Source organism: Hemiscyllium ocellatum, chromosome 14 (assembly GCF_020745735.1).
Source record: "Hemiscyllium ocellatum isolate sHemOce1 chromosome 14, sHemOce1.pat.X.cur, whole genome shotgun sequence".
NCBI lineage: Eukaryota > Metazoa > Chordata > Chondrichthyes > Orectolobiformes > Hemiscylliidae > Hemiscyllium > Hemiscyllium ocellatum.
The window spans coordinates 8,841,754-8,858,300 of NC_083414.1; the positions used below are offsets into that span (position 1 = coordinate 8,841,754).

At 45.8% G+C, this 16,547-nt stretch overlaps 1 protein-coding gene across 5 annotated transcripts in view; it reads left to right on the forward strand.

Annotated features, from left to right (window-relative positions):
* The first annotated feature begins 3,012 nt into the window (after positions 1–3,012).
* hmces (5-hydroxymethylcytosine binding, ES cell specific) overlaps positions 3,013–16,547 on the forward strand; it is a 34,832-nt gene continuing 21,297 nt past the window's right edge. The window contains exons 1-3 of one of the 5 annotated variants that reach the window (XM_060835343.1): positions 3,013–3,098; positions 11,065–11,294; positions 15,559–15,702. In XM_060835343.1, the coding sequence (XP_060691326.1) occupies positions 11,106–11,294; positions 15,559–15,702 (333 nt within the window). In that variant the 5' untranslated portion in view covers positions 3,013–3,098; positions 11,065–11,105. Of the gene's footprint in view, positions 3,162–3,198; positions 3,305–9,395; positions 9,497–11,064; positions 11,295–15,558; positions 15,703–16,547 lie in introns of those variants that run through there. The other 4 variants (XM_060835344.1, XM_060835342.1, XM_060835345.1 and 1 more) reach the window with 4 other exon arrangements.

A 16,547-nucleotide genomic window follows, 5' to 3' on the forward strand; every position in this document is an offset into this window, starting at 1 on the left:
CTGGCTCAAAGGTAGAAGACAGAGGATGGTGGTGGAGGGTTGTTTTTCAGACTGGAGGCCTGTGACCAGTGGAGTGCCACAAGGATCAGTGCTGGGCCCTCTACTGTTTGTCATTTACATAAATGATTTGGATGCGAGTATAAGAGGTACAGTTAGTAAGTTTGCTGATGATACCAAAATTGGAGGTGTAGTGGACAGCGAAGAGGGTTACCTCAGATTACAACAGGATCTGGACCAGATGGGCCAATGGGCTGAGAAGTGGCAGATGGAGTTTAATTCAGATAAATGCGAGATGCTGCATTTTGGGAAAACAAATCTTAGCAGGACTTATACACTTAATGGTAAGGTCCTAGGGAGTGTTGCTGAACAAAGAGACTTTGGAGTGCAGGCTCATAGCTCCTTGAAAGTGGAGTCGCAGGTAGATAGGATAGTGAAGAAGGCGTTTGTTTCCTTTATTGGTCAGAGTATTGAATAAAGGAGTTGGGAGGTCATGTTGCAGCTGTACAGGACATTGGTTAGGCCACTGTCGGAATATTGTGTGCAATTCTGGTCTCCTTCCTATCAGAAAGATATTGTGAAACTTGAAAGGGTTCAGAAAAGATTTACAAGGATGTTGACAGGGTTGGAGGATCTGAGCTACAGGGAGAGGCTGAACAGGCTGGGGCTGTTTTCCCTGGAACGTCGGAGGCTGAGGGGTGACCTTATAGAGGTTTACAAAATTATGAGGGGCATGGATAGGATAAATAGGCAAAGTCTTTTCCATGGGGTCAGGGAGTCCAGAAGTAGAGGGCATAGGTTTAGGGTGAGAGGGGAAAGAAATAAAAGAGACCTAAGGGGCAACCTTTTCACAAAGAGGGTGGTACATGTATGGAATGAGCTGCCAGAGGATGTGGTGCAACATTTAAGAGGCATTTGGATGGGTATATGAATAAGAAGGGTTTGGAGGGATATGGGCCAGGTGCTGGCAGGTGGGACTAGATTGGGTTGGGATATCTGGTCGGCATGGACGGGTTGGACCGAATGGTCTGTTTCCATACTGTACATCTCTATGACTCAATGAGGGAGGGAGAAAGAGAGACAGAGAGAGAGAGAGAGAGAAAGAAACAGATGCTGCCTGATAACAGTCAGATGAAGTACAGACATGAACCAGGGATGGGCACCACAGTTTATGATGAATGAAAGGCATTGAAGTAAGTGCAGAAATGGCTTACAAGAACGGTCCAGTGATGAGGCGTTTTGCTTATTAAACAAGCTGGGATTTTACTCCTGAGCAGAAGTGTTCAAAATCATGAGTGGTCTGCATGGAGTAGATAGGGAGAAAATGATTCCACTTGTGGAAGGATTGAGAATGGGAGTTAACAGATTTATAGCAATTAGTTAAATAATAACTGAGAGAAGAAAAACTGTTTTCACACAGCCAGTCATGGGTCACAAAGTTCAGTGGAAGCATGTTCAATTCAGACACTCAAAAGAGAATTAGACGGCTACAGTCAGTTCTGTAACGTGATGGTTGTGTTCTTGTGCAACCCTGTGTTATAGAAAAATCGCGCTTTAGAAACAGTGTATAAATTGTTAGCGATGTAATTGCGTTGCAGCCAGCACAGGTTTTAAAAGTTTGCACTTTCGAAACTGCGTCCCCAATTCGTCAATCGTATTACAGCAAATTTGCGTCGACGAAACGCGCGTTATAGCAGAGCGATCTGTATTTGGTTTTATTCCTTTGGGGATGTGGACATCACCGGCTTCACTCTTTTCTTAAGTCTTTACGTGTTCGTTTCATTGATTTAATTTCTTGGTCAAATTCTCCTTCTCTTTGTGGGGTTCTTGAGTAAATTTTATTCCATGTGGAAATGCCACCGATAGAATTGGGAAGGCCAGCACAATGACAACAGGCCAAATGGTCTGTGCCATGATCTCGATTTGAAAGGTTAGCTTCCTCTCTCTCCATGGATGCTGTCTGACCCGCAGCGATCTCCAGTATTTATTATTTCTGCGCCATGGTGACCACTGAGGAAGAGTCAATGTCAGAAGTCACACGACACTAGGTTATAGTCCAACTGGTTTACTTGATATCACATGGTGGCTCATTGGTTAGCACAGCTGCCTCACAGCACCAGGGACCTGGCTTCAACCATGTGTGTGTGTGTGTGTGTGTGTGTGTGGAGTTTGCACATTCTCCCTTTATCTGTGTTGGTTTTCTCCCACAGTCTAAAGATGTGCAGGTTAGCGTGAACTGGCCATGCTAAGTTACCCATAGTATTCGGGAGGAATGTGTCTGGTAGGATACCCTTTGGTGGGTTTGTGTTGGGCCAAATGGTTTCTTTCCACACTGCAGGGATTCTCAGAGGAGAAAGTGAGGACTGCAGATCCTGGAGATCAGAGCTGAAAATGAAGAAGGGCTTATGCCCGAAATGTCAAATCTCCTGCTCCTTGGATGCTGCCTGACCTGCTACGCTTTTCCAGCAACACATTTTCAGCTGCAGGGATTCTCCAACCAGCTTCCTCAGGTGAATCTGGCTGTGATCCAAAAGCTTGTGATTTCAAAGAAGCCTGTTGGACTATAACCCGGTGTAGTGTGACTTCTGACCTTGTCCATCCCAGTCCCACACCGGCACCTCCACCCCATTAAATTCATTTGTCAGCTCTTCTTGCTTCTCTCTTCCTGGGTGTGGAGGTGCCGGTGTTGGACTGGGATGGACAAAGTCATAACTCACACGACACCAGCTTATAATCCAACAGGTTTATTTGAAATGACACAAGATTTCGGAGCACCTGACAAAGGAGCAATGCTCCGAAAGCTGGTGTGTTTTCAAATAAACCTGTTGGACTATAACCTGGTGTCATGTGATTTCAAGTGGAAGAGGATGGGGGAGAAGGGAAATGCAGAGGGCCTGGGGTGGGGATGTCCCTGAGGGAGTGATGGGGCCCATTCCCAGCCTCTAGTGGCCAATAGGGCCAGCCCTCAACAGCATGGCGGCTGGGCGGAGCCATGCCCTTAAGGGGCGGGGTTCCGAGCGTCATGACGTTTGGCCAGTCCCCGCCCTTCCAAGAGCGGGTGGTGCGAGCTGGGATACAATGTGACGGCGGCGCGCGCTGAGGTGCGTCAGCGTTGAGAATGTAACAATTCGGTATTGTATCCAATCATGTATCCAAATGGCCAGGTAAAGGTCAAAGGTGGCGGCTAGGAACGTGTGGCTCAGGAGAGAGAGAGAGAAGGAGAAGGCTCCCTCGGGGAGATTGCCTTCCTGCCGGCTTGGCCTGGCGCCCTCCTGGCCTAGGTCCTTGTCCATCCCTGTTATCTTCAGTAGGTGTTCAGCGCTGAGGGGAAGGCAGGGAAAGCGTTAAGTGGCCCTGAGCTATGTGGAGGAACGTTCAAGATCACAGCACTGGATTTCTTTCCAACTTCCCCATGCCCCTCCCCAACTCTCCTCATTTTGAATCTGCCTCCCTGACTTTTAAAAGTTTTGACCCTATATTTACTGATGTATCTCTGTGTCAGACAAATGGCCACCTAAAGGGCAGCGAGGGGGAGTCTGTGAGAGGCTCTCTCAGAGACCTGCCTAGGGTCACTCATGCCACACTGTGAAACCCCAGCTCTCTTGCCCCCCTGAGCCAGGAATGCTGAGCTTTGTTATGATTAGTTTAGGAGGTATCTACCAGTGAGGGGTGGATGAAAAACCTTAAGGTGCTCTGATCTAGATCTGAAAAAGGAGCTGACTTGTTAAGTTATAAACAACAGAAATTGCTGGAGAAACTCAGAAGGAGTGGCAGCATCTGTGGAGAGAAAGTAGAGCTGGACTTGAAACAATGCAGTTTTTTTCTCTCCACAGATGCTGAGCTGCTTCAGCAATTTCTGTTTTTCTTTGTTTCAGATTTCCAGCACCTGTAGTTTTTTTTTGATGACTTGTAGTTTGGGTTTCTTTCCCACCTTTCTCCCCCTTTTTGAGTCTTGACACTCTCTCTAAACATTTGATCACCTCTCCTAATGTAGCTCTGTCATATTTTGTTCCTGTGAGTGGCCTTGAGCTGTCATATTGGTAGTAAATGGGCTACATAAATAATTTTTCATTTTTATGAAGGATTGGTGATTTATATATTTTGACTTTCATTTTTAATTCACTTATCAATAATTTGTATTTGAAGAGGGACTGAGGAGCCATTGATTTTTCAAAAGGTAGTTTTTTTTCCCCCTTAACGTTTGTCATTATTGAAAAATTGTTGGTATTTGTTTGACCCAGCCTCGAGACACGAGCTGTTGAGTGAGTTTGGTTATGACACACAAAGAAAGCATGCAACTTGATGTAAAGTTGCAACCACTGTCTGTCCCACATTTTTGGGAATGTTAAATAGTCCTTTGTGTGCATTTAAGCTATTAGAAATATGTTCTCCTTTAAAGAAAATCACCAAGTAACTGCACTGAGTAATCAGTGTTTTAACAAATAATCATCTCTGGTGTTGCACAAAATAATTTGTAAATTGCTAGTTTCGTTCTGACTGCTGTCATTACATTTGTTGCAGGATTTCCCCTCTACTGTAGGTAGCGATTCGTGCAATGAACTCAGATGCTCAAAATAATTTGCCATGCATTTGTTGTTATAACCTTCACTGTCATTGCCAAACCCCATCCTGTTCTCACCCAATGTGCGTACATCTATCTGGATTCATTTAGGAGAACCAGGAGTGGACACCTCTTCCTCCAAATAAGAAAGGCACTGAGGTCAAATATTGCAGCCCTATCCCCACATGGTTTACACCAACTGTCTCTGTGGTGCAGAGTCCGGAAATCACAGCTAGAACATTCCACAGCTGTGTAGCTCAGCACTTCTGTAGGTGTGTTTTCTAACGGCCGAAATCCGCCTACTTCATGTCAAAAAAAAACTTCTCATAGAAGCTAGGAATTCAGAAAGGGGCCATTCAGCCTGTGCAGTCAACAGCTCTTCATCCAGTCATATTCCCCTTTCCAGTTCCTGCTCTGTAGCCTGGTAGTTTCCAGCAATTCCAGGTATGTACCCAATTATTTACATGTTACAGGAGTTTAGGTTTGCAGTAACCTTATGGGCAGTGAGCTTCAGGCACTGTCTGGGTGATACAGCGTCCCTTCGAATCCCACTGTGAACCTCCTACCATTTACCCTCACTCCCTCTGGTTATCAACACAGAGAATCCATTATGGTGGACCAGGCGGGAACCAAAGACATGGCAGAACATCATTCTTGGTTCTAGTTGAGAGAGTTTGAAGAATTAGGGCCCATATCCAACGGTAGGACATTTAAAAAGTAATCATAGAATCCCTACGGTGTGGAAGGAGGCCATTCATCCCATTGAGTCCATGCTGACCCTAATCCACTTATCCCAAGGCGGCACGGTGGCACAGTGGTTAGCACTGCTGCCTCACAGCGCCAGGGACCTGGGTTCAATTCCCGCCTCAGGCGACTGTGTGGAGTTTGCACGTTCTCCCCGTGTCTGCGTGGGTTTCCTCCGGGTGCTCCGGTTTCCTCCCACAGTCCAAAGATGTGCGGGTCAGGTGAATTGGCCATGCTAAATTGCCCGTAGTGTTAGGTAAGGGGTATATGTAGGGGTATGGGTGGGTTGTGCTTCGGCGGGTCGGTGTGGACTTGTTGGGCCGAAGGGCCTGTTTCCACACTGTAAGTAATCTAATCTAATCCATCCCTGTAACCCTGCTTTCCCCATGGGGAGCCCACCTAACTGGCACATCTTTGGACTGTGGGAGGAATTCGGAGCACCCGAAGGCACAGGAACAATGTGCAGATTCCACACATGGTTGCCTGAGGGTGGAATCGAACCTGGGTCTCTGGCGCTGTGAGGCAGTGGTACTGAGTCACTGTCTATCATTCCAGATTGTTCCCCTAGTCACCAATGACTATGGATGGGATCAAGGAGGGTGGAGAGTTTAAACACACAGTCCAAAGAGTGGTTTGAGGACAGTGGGGTTACTGTAAATGGGGTAATGATACCAGTACCTTGTAGGGAGGGAGTGAAGAAAACAGTGCTGCTCAGTTGGACTGGCATTCCAGTGATGTTAGAGATTATTGATTGGTACTTGTCAAGTACCGAGATACAATGAAAAGTGTTGTTTTGTGTGCTGTACAGGCAGATTGTTCCACTCCCCTGGCGCACTTTGTATGGTACTGAGTGCAGAATACAGTGTTACAGCTGCAGAGAGATCAGAATAACCTTTGAGAGACCAGTTCTAAAGTCTGATAACTGAGGAGGAAGTTGTTCTTAAATCCGTTTGTATTCAAACTTTTGTATCTTCTGCCTGGCGGAGGAGGGTGGATGAGAGTCATACCAGGGTGAGAGGGGGCTTTGATGTGGGTAGCTTCCCCGAGGTAGCGGGAAGTGTACACTGAGTCAGTGGATGGAAGGCTGGTTTGTGTGATAGCCTGGGCTGTGTTCACATATCTGCGTGTTGTCTTGTAGTCCTCGGAAGAACAGTTGCTGTGGTGCATCTGGATAGGATGCTTTCTCTGGTGCATGAAAATTGCTAAGAGTGAATTTCTGTATCCTCCTGAGAAAGTAGAGATGTTGTTGAGCTTTCCTGGTTACACAAATCTCGGGAGAATGGTAAATTGTGAGAAGAACAGTGTGGTTCTCAAAGTCTCTGAAGTTGGCGGAATGGGCAGATAAGATTGCATGCAGCGAATTGTGAGGTGATGCACTTTGCCAGGAAGGGCACTGAAATACGTCAGAAAATTCACCTCATTGAATATTTTTAAGACCAAAGATGGAGTAAAGGAATTAAGGGATATGGTGAGAGGGCAGGTGGGTGGAGCATAGGCCATGAGTAGATCAGCCATGATCCTATTGAATGGTGGAACAAGCTCAAGGGGCTGGACAGCCTACTCCTGCTTCTGGTTCTAGCGTCCTTAAAGCGGGAGTACCATTCCGAAGGAGGTGCAGGGACTGAGGGGCCTGGGGATGTATGTGTGCAGATTATTGAAGGTGGCAAGGCAGGTGGAAGCAACATGTAATAAAGCATACAGTGTTCTTGGCTTTATTACCAGGGGCATTGGATACCAGCACAAAGAGGTGACATTGAGCTTGGTTGTCGAGTCATGACTGTTCTCCTGGAGTGAAGGATATTTAACAGGTTTTTAAAATCATCAGTGGACTGGACTGAGGAGATTGGGAGAAGCTGTTCACAGTTAGAAAAACGGGCATAGATTTAAAGTAATGTGCAAGTTGAGCGAGAGTAGTGTGCGATAAAGCTTTCTCACCCAGCAAATAATTAGTGTGTGGAATGCACCACCTGGAAATGTGGCAGAGACAGTTTCAACTAAGGCACTCGAGGTGTATTGGATAGCTATTTGAATGGAAATGGTGTGCAGGGATATAGGGAAGAGACTAGCATTAGATAATAGATTCTGTGCAGTTGCAACAGGCCAGGGTAGCGCGGAGGCTCAGTGGTTAACACTGCTGCCTTACAGCGCCAGGGTCCCAGGTTCAATTCCTGCCTCAGGCGACTAACTGTGTGGAGTTTGCACATTGTCTGCGTGGGTTTCCTCTGGGTGCTCCGGTTTCCTCCCGCAATCCCAAAATGTGCAGGTCAGGTGAATTGGCCGTGCTAAATTGCCCGTAGTGTTAGGTGAAAGGGGAAATGTAGGAATGGGTCTGGGTTGGTTGTGCTTCAGCGGGTCAGTGTGAACTTGTTGGGCTGAAGGGCCTGTTTCCACACTGATAAGTAATCTAATCTAGTCTAATCTAAATGGCCATCTTCTACAAATTCTGTGACATAAATATTGAGAGATTTATATTTAAACACCATTACTGAGACATAGTTTCAAGGTGACGCAAGATGGAAAATGAATCTTCCAGGTTATACAGTATTCTAAAAAGATGGACGAAATGACACAGGAAGAGGGGTAGCCGTGAGAGTAAAGCATGGCAGAAGGACATGAGGAAGGATCTCTGCTCGGAGGTCAGGAACTGGAATCACTAATGGCTGGAGAGATCTCTGGTCAGAAAACGCTGGTGGGAGTGTTTAATAGGCCCCCTCCCATCGGACAGAGATCAGGACGTTATTGAATTGTTCCAATCTGACTGAAGATGACAGAATGATGCATCTTTTATCTGCCTTTTAATAGGACAGCCACTTTAGATATGTATGCCACGCTGGTGTGTTTTAACTAGCTAAAACTATGCAATTTACTGACTCAAAAGCAAGAGGAAAATGGTAGTTCAACCAGTTTAAAGGAAGAGTTTGCATTTGTATAATGTCTTTAACATAGTGGAAAATCACCAGTTTCTTCCCTGGAGCAAAATCAGACAAAAGAAAAATTTCAGAGAACCCGAATGTGGGATGCTGACCAGGTGCCCAAAAGATTGATTCAATGAAGTAGACCTTAAGCAGGCTTTTAAAGGTGGACAGTGCGTGTGATGGAGAGGAAGGGCAAGTTTAGGGTGGGAAATCCAGGCCTCACGGCCTACACTGTTGAAGGTTTTATTGACACCAGTTGAGGGAAGGATTGGAGAGGACAGGAGTTGGGGAATGCAGAATTGTAGAGTCATACAACACAGAAACGATCCCTTCAGTTCAACTCGTCTGCACCAACCAGATATCCCAATCTGACCTAGTCCCATTTGCCAGCACTTGGCCCACATCCCTCTAAACCCTTCCTAGACATGCTTTTTAAATGCTGTTATTGTATCAGCTTCCACCACTCCCTCTGGCAGCTCATTCCATACACACACCACCCTCTGTGTGAAAAATTTGCTCTTTGGGTCTCCCTCTCACCCTAAACTTATGTCCTCTAGTTTTAGACTCCCCTACCCTGGGAAAAAGACCTTTGCTCTCCACCCAATCCATGCCCGTCTTGATTTTATTAATCCCTATAAGGTAACCCCTCAGCCTCTGATGCTCCAGCCTGTTCAGCCTCTCCCTGTAGCTCAAGCCCTCCAGTCCCAGCAACATCCTTGTAAGCTTTTTCTGCACACCTTTCAAGTTCCACAACGTCTTTCCTATGGAGGTCCTGTGAGTGTTGAAGCACTGCAAGACACCGTTAGGGCATTAGGTTGTAAATGGACTCTTAACCAAGAGGAAATAATTCCAACTGTTTGAAGATCATCCAGTGACTTGCAGTTGGTCTGGCTGCATGGTCAGTCATTAACGTTCCTCAACACAATCCAATGTCTCACGTATGATCTCTTCTTCACCATCTTAGCTGCCTTTCTCGCTATGTTAAAAAAACATTTCTGCTGCGTCTTTCACAGTGCAGAAAAGGCTCTTTGTTCCATCACCTTTGTACTATCAAAAATATATTACTACCCACAATAGGTCCACTTGCACAAACTCGGCCCATAGTTTTGTCTGCTGTCAGTTTTATTCTGGTCCTCTTTATAAGGTTTTTTTTTAAAATTGTTCGTAGGATGTGGGCATTGGTGTCTGGGCCTGTTTTTACTGCCCGTCCCTAATTGGCTTGTTGGACCAATTCCGGGGGGAAGTTCAGCATCAGCCACGTTACTGTGGGTCGCAGCGGGTAAGGAGAGATTTCTTTCACTGAAGGGCATTAGTGAACAAAGTGGGATTTTACAGCAACAACAGAGATCACCATTAGGTCGTCCTGTAATTCCAGATTTTGTTTTATTGACTTCAGTTTTCGCTATGTGCCAGTCCAACCCATGTCCCTGCAATACTAATCCAATGACATTATCGTTGCACCACTACCGTGTCCCTACGTTTATGTACAGAGAAAAGTTCCCATATTCCTACCAAGCCTTAGACCAGTCTCTCATTACAGAGAGACAGCTGTTGGTGGTTTAAACTGAGGACCACTTCCTCAGATGAGGTAGGAGTTTGAGAAGTTGTGTATTACATGGTAACCTGGGTGCAGGAATTGAACCTACTCTTTTAGAATCGCTGTGTATCACAAACCAGCCATCCAGCCAACTGAGCTACCCAAACTCATGTACAAGTGATGGGTAGAGAGACAATGGGGGGAATGGGATGGTGTGTGGTTAATGGCATGGAGGATTAAAGAAAGTCCATCAATACAAACTGTCCAGTCTTGTCATTTTTCAGGGTGTTTTCCTGGTTGGAAAAGGTGTGGGAAAGTTTCTCACTGATTACTAAATCATTTGCCTTTTTGTAATTTTCTCTGAATTTTGTTTAGAACATTAATATCTTTTTCTTTCCCCCCTTCCAAATTTGCCATTCCAAGAAAACTATATCTAACTCTTCCTTGAAAACAATCAATGTTTTGGCCTTAACCACTATCTGTGGCAGAGACTTGCACAGCCAGCCCCCTCACTGGATGAAGATATTTCTCCTCATCTCAATCCTACATGGCTTACCCAGTATTGCTAGTCTCTGACCCTTGGTTCTGGACTCTCTGGTCAGGGGGAATCAAGAAACCGCATAATCTCCTTTTCCAGTCAGAATGCTCTCAGCATCTTGATCGGAGTGAACCTTCCCTCAATTGTTTGTTCCTGGAAGGTTCATTGGGGTGGGGAGGCTGTTCGATGGATATAACTGGGTTATCAGCCAGTAGTCGCACAGGGCTCAAGATAACGTTATGAGAAGGTTTGAATTTTTGAGATGAGTCTGAAATCCCCACTCACCCTCTGCCATTACATGAGCTGAACACTGTTTAAAGAATCATAGCATCGCTAGTGTGGAAGCAGGCCACTTGGCCCATTGAGTCCACACTGACTATCCAAAGAGCACCCTGCCCTATCCCTGCATATCCCATGGCTAATCCACTTAACCTGCACATCCTTCTTTACGATGTGACAATTTCCCATGGCAAATCCACCTGACCTACACATCGCTTTAAGTGTGGGAGGAAACTGGAGCACCCAGAGGACACCCACGCAGACACTGGGAGAATGTGCAAACTCCACACAGACAGTCACACGAGGCTGGAATCGAACCCGGGTCCCTGGCGCTGTGAGGCACCAGTGCTAACTAGTGTGCCACCAAAAAGTGATAGCGCTGGAGATCATAGTTGGCAGAATTCATACATTCAATGGGATAACCCTAATGGATTTCTAATCCATAGCCTTAACCACAACTACTACCTTCACTGTGTTATCGTCTCTTTTGCAGGTGTAACATCGAAGGATTTGTACCGAGACCATCTCACAGCGATGTGTGGGCGTACTGCATGCTCGCTGGCGGCTGAGCAGATCAGACGTGCCTGTGCCTATCGAGATGGGCGAGGGAGGAGGAGGGACCCAGACTGGAGAGATGGGGACAACAATAAGTACAAGCCTTCGTTCAACAAAAGCCCACATTCCCACTGCCCGGTGCTGGTGTCCAGAAAGCACTTCCACAAAGTAATTCCCCTCCTGGGTTTATCTTGTTCCTTTTTATGCATCTTATAGTTCAGATAACTTTGCTTTTCAATGCCATGGTGTAGAGGGAAAGTCACTTTAATTCAGCAGCCCAAACTGAGAACATGTGTTCAAACCCCACCATGACAGCTACATTAAATTGATAAATCTGGAGCATGCAGAGTTAGAGTCGAGAGTGTGGGGCTGGAGAAGCACAGCAGGTCAGGCAGCATCTGAGGGGCAGGAGAATCGATGTTTCGGGCATTATTCTTAATGAAGGGCTTATGCCCGAAATGTTGATTCTCCTGCTCCTCAGATGCTGCCTGACCTGCTGTGCTTTTCCAGCACCACACTCTCAACTCTGATCTCCAGCATCTGCAGTCCTCACTTTCTCCTGGTATGCAGAGCTAGTCTCAGCAGTAAAACTACCTTCGTTTTAAAATACTGAGAGGGGTAGATGGAGGTGAAATGTTTAAGCACCGCCAGTCCAGCTAACCTGCACATTTTTGTCTGTGGGAGGAAACTGTACACTCAGAGGAAACCCAATGAAACTGTTCCATTGGTGGAGAAGTCTAAAACCAGGCGGTGCAATTTAAAATAAGGGGAATGATGCTTCACCCCTGAGATGAGAAGAATTTTATTTTCTTTACTGAGAAGGTTGTGAATCTTGAAGTTTGCTACAACTGTTGGCCAAAGAAGCTGAGTATGTTAAAGATCGGTGGCTCAGTGGTTGGCGCTGCTGCCTCGCAGTACCAGGGACTTTGATTCGATTCCAGCCTCAGGCTAGTGTCTGTGTGGCGTTTGCACATTCTCCTTGTGTCTGCGTGGGTTTCCTCCCATCGTCTGACCAGATATCCTAAATTAATCTATTCCCATTTACCAGCATTTGGCCCATATCCCTCAACCCTTCCTGTTCATCCACCTATCCAGATGCCTTTTAAATGATGTAATTGTACCAGCCTCCACCACTGATTTTTGCACATTTAGATTTCAAACCTGCGGCTGCTTTTTTTTCTGTCAAGTGGTTTAATATTAACTGGGTCAGCCTTTCAGGGAACCATGATCGGCTATGTGTCAGAGATCGCATGATTAGATTAGATTAGAATACTCAGTGTGGAAACAGGCCCTTCAGCCCAACAAGTCCACACCAACCCGCCGAAGCGCAACCCACCCAGACCCATTCACCTACATTTACCCCTTCATCTCACACTACGGGTAATTTAGCATGGCCAATTCACCTAACCTGCACATTTTTGGACTGTGGGAGGAAACCGGAGTAGCCGGAGGAAACCCACGCAAACACGAGAATGTGCAAACTCCACACAGTCCCCTGAGGTGGGAATTGAACCCGGTCTCTGGTGCTGTGATGCAGCAGTGCGAACCACTGTGCCACCCAAATGACTTCAAGAACACTTGGAATGTTAATGGAAGTTTGTTTATATCAAGGGGCGGTTTAAGAAAGGAGAGTGAAAACATAAAGCTATGAGCTCAAGCACTGTAAAGGATGTAGAGTCTAGATTAAAGTGGTGCTGGAAAAGTGCATCAGGTCAGGCAGCATCCGAGGAGCGGAGTACAGGATGAGCAACCTTTTAAAAAATGATTCGGCTTGAATGCTTTCAGGTGTTGTTTAAATGTGACCTGACTGGGGTCAGAAGCAAGTATAGTCTCTCCAACAAAATGAGATTGTTCAGAGCAGTGAAGGGAATAAGTTACCTCAGTGATTTCCCTGCTCCTTGGGATGCTGCCTGAACTGCTGTGCTCTTCCAGCACCACTAATCCAGAACCTCAGTGAAAGAGTCTAACTTGTGAAATGTCCAGACCAGAGGTGTTTGGTTATTTCACTGCAGAGAAAGTCTAAGCTCTTGGCTGTGTATCTGTTAACGACAATGGGCTTCTCAAATCAGAAACTGAAAAAAAAATTAAGTCAAGCCTGTAGATTGGATAGGGAAGAAGATAATCTATGGATTTTGTTAACTGTAAAGTGACAGTGTTGGGAAGTAATTGGGATTTTGCTTTAGCTGTGTGTTTTTGAAATTTTCAGATAGTTTGATTTATTTTTTTAAAAACATCTTTTGTGATAAAGTTCTGTTTTATTGTAAAAGCCAGTTCTGCAGCCGAATGTGTTTATGTTACAGTGAAGGACTGTTAGATTAAATTATGAAGAAAAAAGTCACTCAAGGCCTTGTAAAACAAACAGAGAAAAAGTGCTGAAGAAACTCGCTGTTTCTGCTTCACTGATGCTGCTGAGCTTCCCCTGCGCATTCTGTGTGTTGTTTTCAGAATTTCTGTAGTTGCAGTTTCTTGGTTTAATGATAAGCTGGATTTCATGCTGGGATCTGACTTGTCCAGTAGTAACATTGGCTGGGAGCGGTTTGTCAGGTAGAAAGTTGTGAAGGCTCATGTTGAGGACGATTGCTGGGAAGCCTTCAATTAGCCAGGGTTAATGTAGGCAGAGGAATCAATTCAGTTCTGTTTGGTTTGACTTTGTTGTTTTAAGGGAAAAAGAGACTGTTCCCGTCATTGATCAGAGCACTGAATATAGGAGTTGAGGTGTCATGTGACAACTGTACAAGATGTTGGTGAGGCCACTTTTGGAATACTGTGTACAACTTGTGTTTGCTATAGAAAAGCTATTGCTAAAGTACAAAGAGTGCAGAAAAGCTTACAAAGCTGTCACGGACTCTGGAGGGTTTGAGTTATAAGGAAAGGCTGGGAACTTTCGCCCTGGAGCATCAGTGATTTATAAAATCATGGGGGTCATAAATCAGATGGATAGCCAAGGTCTTTTCCTTAGGGTAGGGGAGTCTAAAACTCGAGGGTAAAGCTTTAAGGTGAGAGGGAAAGGACTTAAAAGGGACCTAAAGGGGTTTGTTTTTCATACAGAGGGTGATGTGTGATGGAATGAGCTGCCCGAGGAAGTAGAGGTACAATGACAACAAGGCATTTGGATGGGTATATGAATAGGAAAGTTTTCGAACGACACATGCGAAACACAGGCAAATGGGGCTAGATCACCTATTAACATACTGCAGATGCTGGAAGTCCGGAATAAATATAGAAGAAATCAAACATACTCAGCAGTACATCCCTGCTCTTGTATTCTAGCCCTGTCAAAGTGAATGCTAACATTGCATTTGCCTTCATAGCTGCCAGCTGAACTTGTGTGTTAACCTGAAAATGATCTTGAGCTAGGACTACCAAATCTCTGTGTAGGAAATCTGCTGCCCTTCCCTGGTCTGGTCTATATGATTAGATTAGATTCCCTACAGTGTGGAAACAGGCCTTTGGCCCAACCAGTCCACACCGACCCTCCGAAGAGTGACCCACCCAGACCCATTTCCTTCTGACTAATGCACCTAACACTATGGGCAATTTAGCGTGGTCAATTCACCTGACCCGCACATCTTTGATTAGTGGGAGGAAACCCACACAGACACAGGGAGAATGTGCAAACTCCACAGTGGCCTGAGGCTGGAATCGAACCTGGGACCCTGGTGCTGTGAGGCTGCAGTGTTAACCACTGAGCCACATGAGTCCAGACTCATGGCAATGTGCTTTGCTCTTAACTGCCCTCTGGGCAACGAGAGATGGACAATAAACGGTGGCCTAGCCAGCACCGCCCACGTCTCGTTAATTCATTTTTTAAAATGCTGGGAATCTGGAATCACAAATGGGGCAGATTTCCTTTCCCACAGGATGTAGATGAAACCAGATGGGGTTTCTTTAAGACTAACAATGGTAGTTTCATCGTCGCCATCACTGAGACTAGTTTAATGCTAACAATTTATCATTGAATGTAAATAACACCAGGTGCCGTGGTGGGAGTTGAACTTGCTCCTTCCAGAACGTTAGCCTGGCCCTCCTGACCACAGTTACTGCTACACCACAGCTGTACCAGTGCAGGCTGCACTGCAGCATGTATCCCATTTAAATTGCATGTTTGGAGTGTAGCTGCTGGGACATTGCAGCTAAATGTAATCACTGTGTTCATGTTTTGACTATTTTTCCAACAGGAATTGCCGTGGGACAGGGACTGAGCATAAGGTCGAGCGGGAACGGTCATATCTATATTTGATTTGGAGGTGCAGGTGTTGGACTGGGGTGTACAAAGTTTAAAAAAAAATCACAACACCAGGTTCTCGTGCGACAGGTTTATTCAGAAGCACTATTCTCTGGAGTACTGCTCCTTCATCAGGTGGTTGTGGAGTATATCTATATTTGTTTTTGGTGTTGGTTGACTGATTTGTCTTTCTGTTTGTGTTGACAGGATGCAGACAGTACTGAGCAGCTCCTAGCGGCCATGCGGTGGGGTCTTATTCCCTCCTGGTTCAGAGAGAGCGATCCTTCCAAAATGCTGTACAACACCAGTAACTGCCGCAGTGACGGGATGCTGCACAAGAACTCGTACAAGGTTCGATCTTCACGAAGCACTCTGATTACATCCCCCTACCCCTACCAAAGCATTCTACCCCGATCTTCCCTGAAGCGTGGATGTCATTGGGCTGTACCGACATTTATTCCCCGACCCTAAATACTCTGGAAGTAAAACGGCTTACTTCACCATTTTGTGCATTTAAGAGTCAACCATGTTACTAGCACAGGAGGTGGTCATTCGGTCCATCATACCTGCTCTGGTACTCCAATCGAGCATCATCACCATTGCTAATTTCCTGCTTTACGCGCATTCCTTTGCACACCATTTCCATCCAAGTAATAAAGCCCTTGAACGCTTCAATCAAACGTGCCCTCCACCGCATTCACAGGAAGCGCATTCCAGAACCCTAACTACTCACTGTGAGAAAGATTATTCTCACATCCCCATTGTTGCTTTTGCAGGTCGCTATAAACCTCTGCCCTCTTGTTCTCGATCCTTTGACGAGTGGCAGCAGTAACCTGAAGATCGGTATCCTCTCTAATTTTCTTCCCGGGTGTGTGGGTCTCCGAGGACTGTGTCTGGTAGTAACGTTGGGAACCACATGTTGATTCTGTGATCAATACGCAGACCATCAGGACGGCAGCACGTGCTAACGTCCGGCTTCGAGAGGGCGTTAGTGAAGGCCCTATCAGCAACTTTCCTTAATTGGTGCTGTAGTGGAGGGTGAAGAAGGTGACCTAAGACTGCAATGGCATCTTCATCAATTGGGTCAATGGGCTGAGGAGTGGCAGGTGGAGTTTACTTTGGATAAATATGAGGTATTGTATTTTGGTGAAACAAACAATGATAGGAATTGTACAATTAATGCTGCAGCCCTGGGT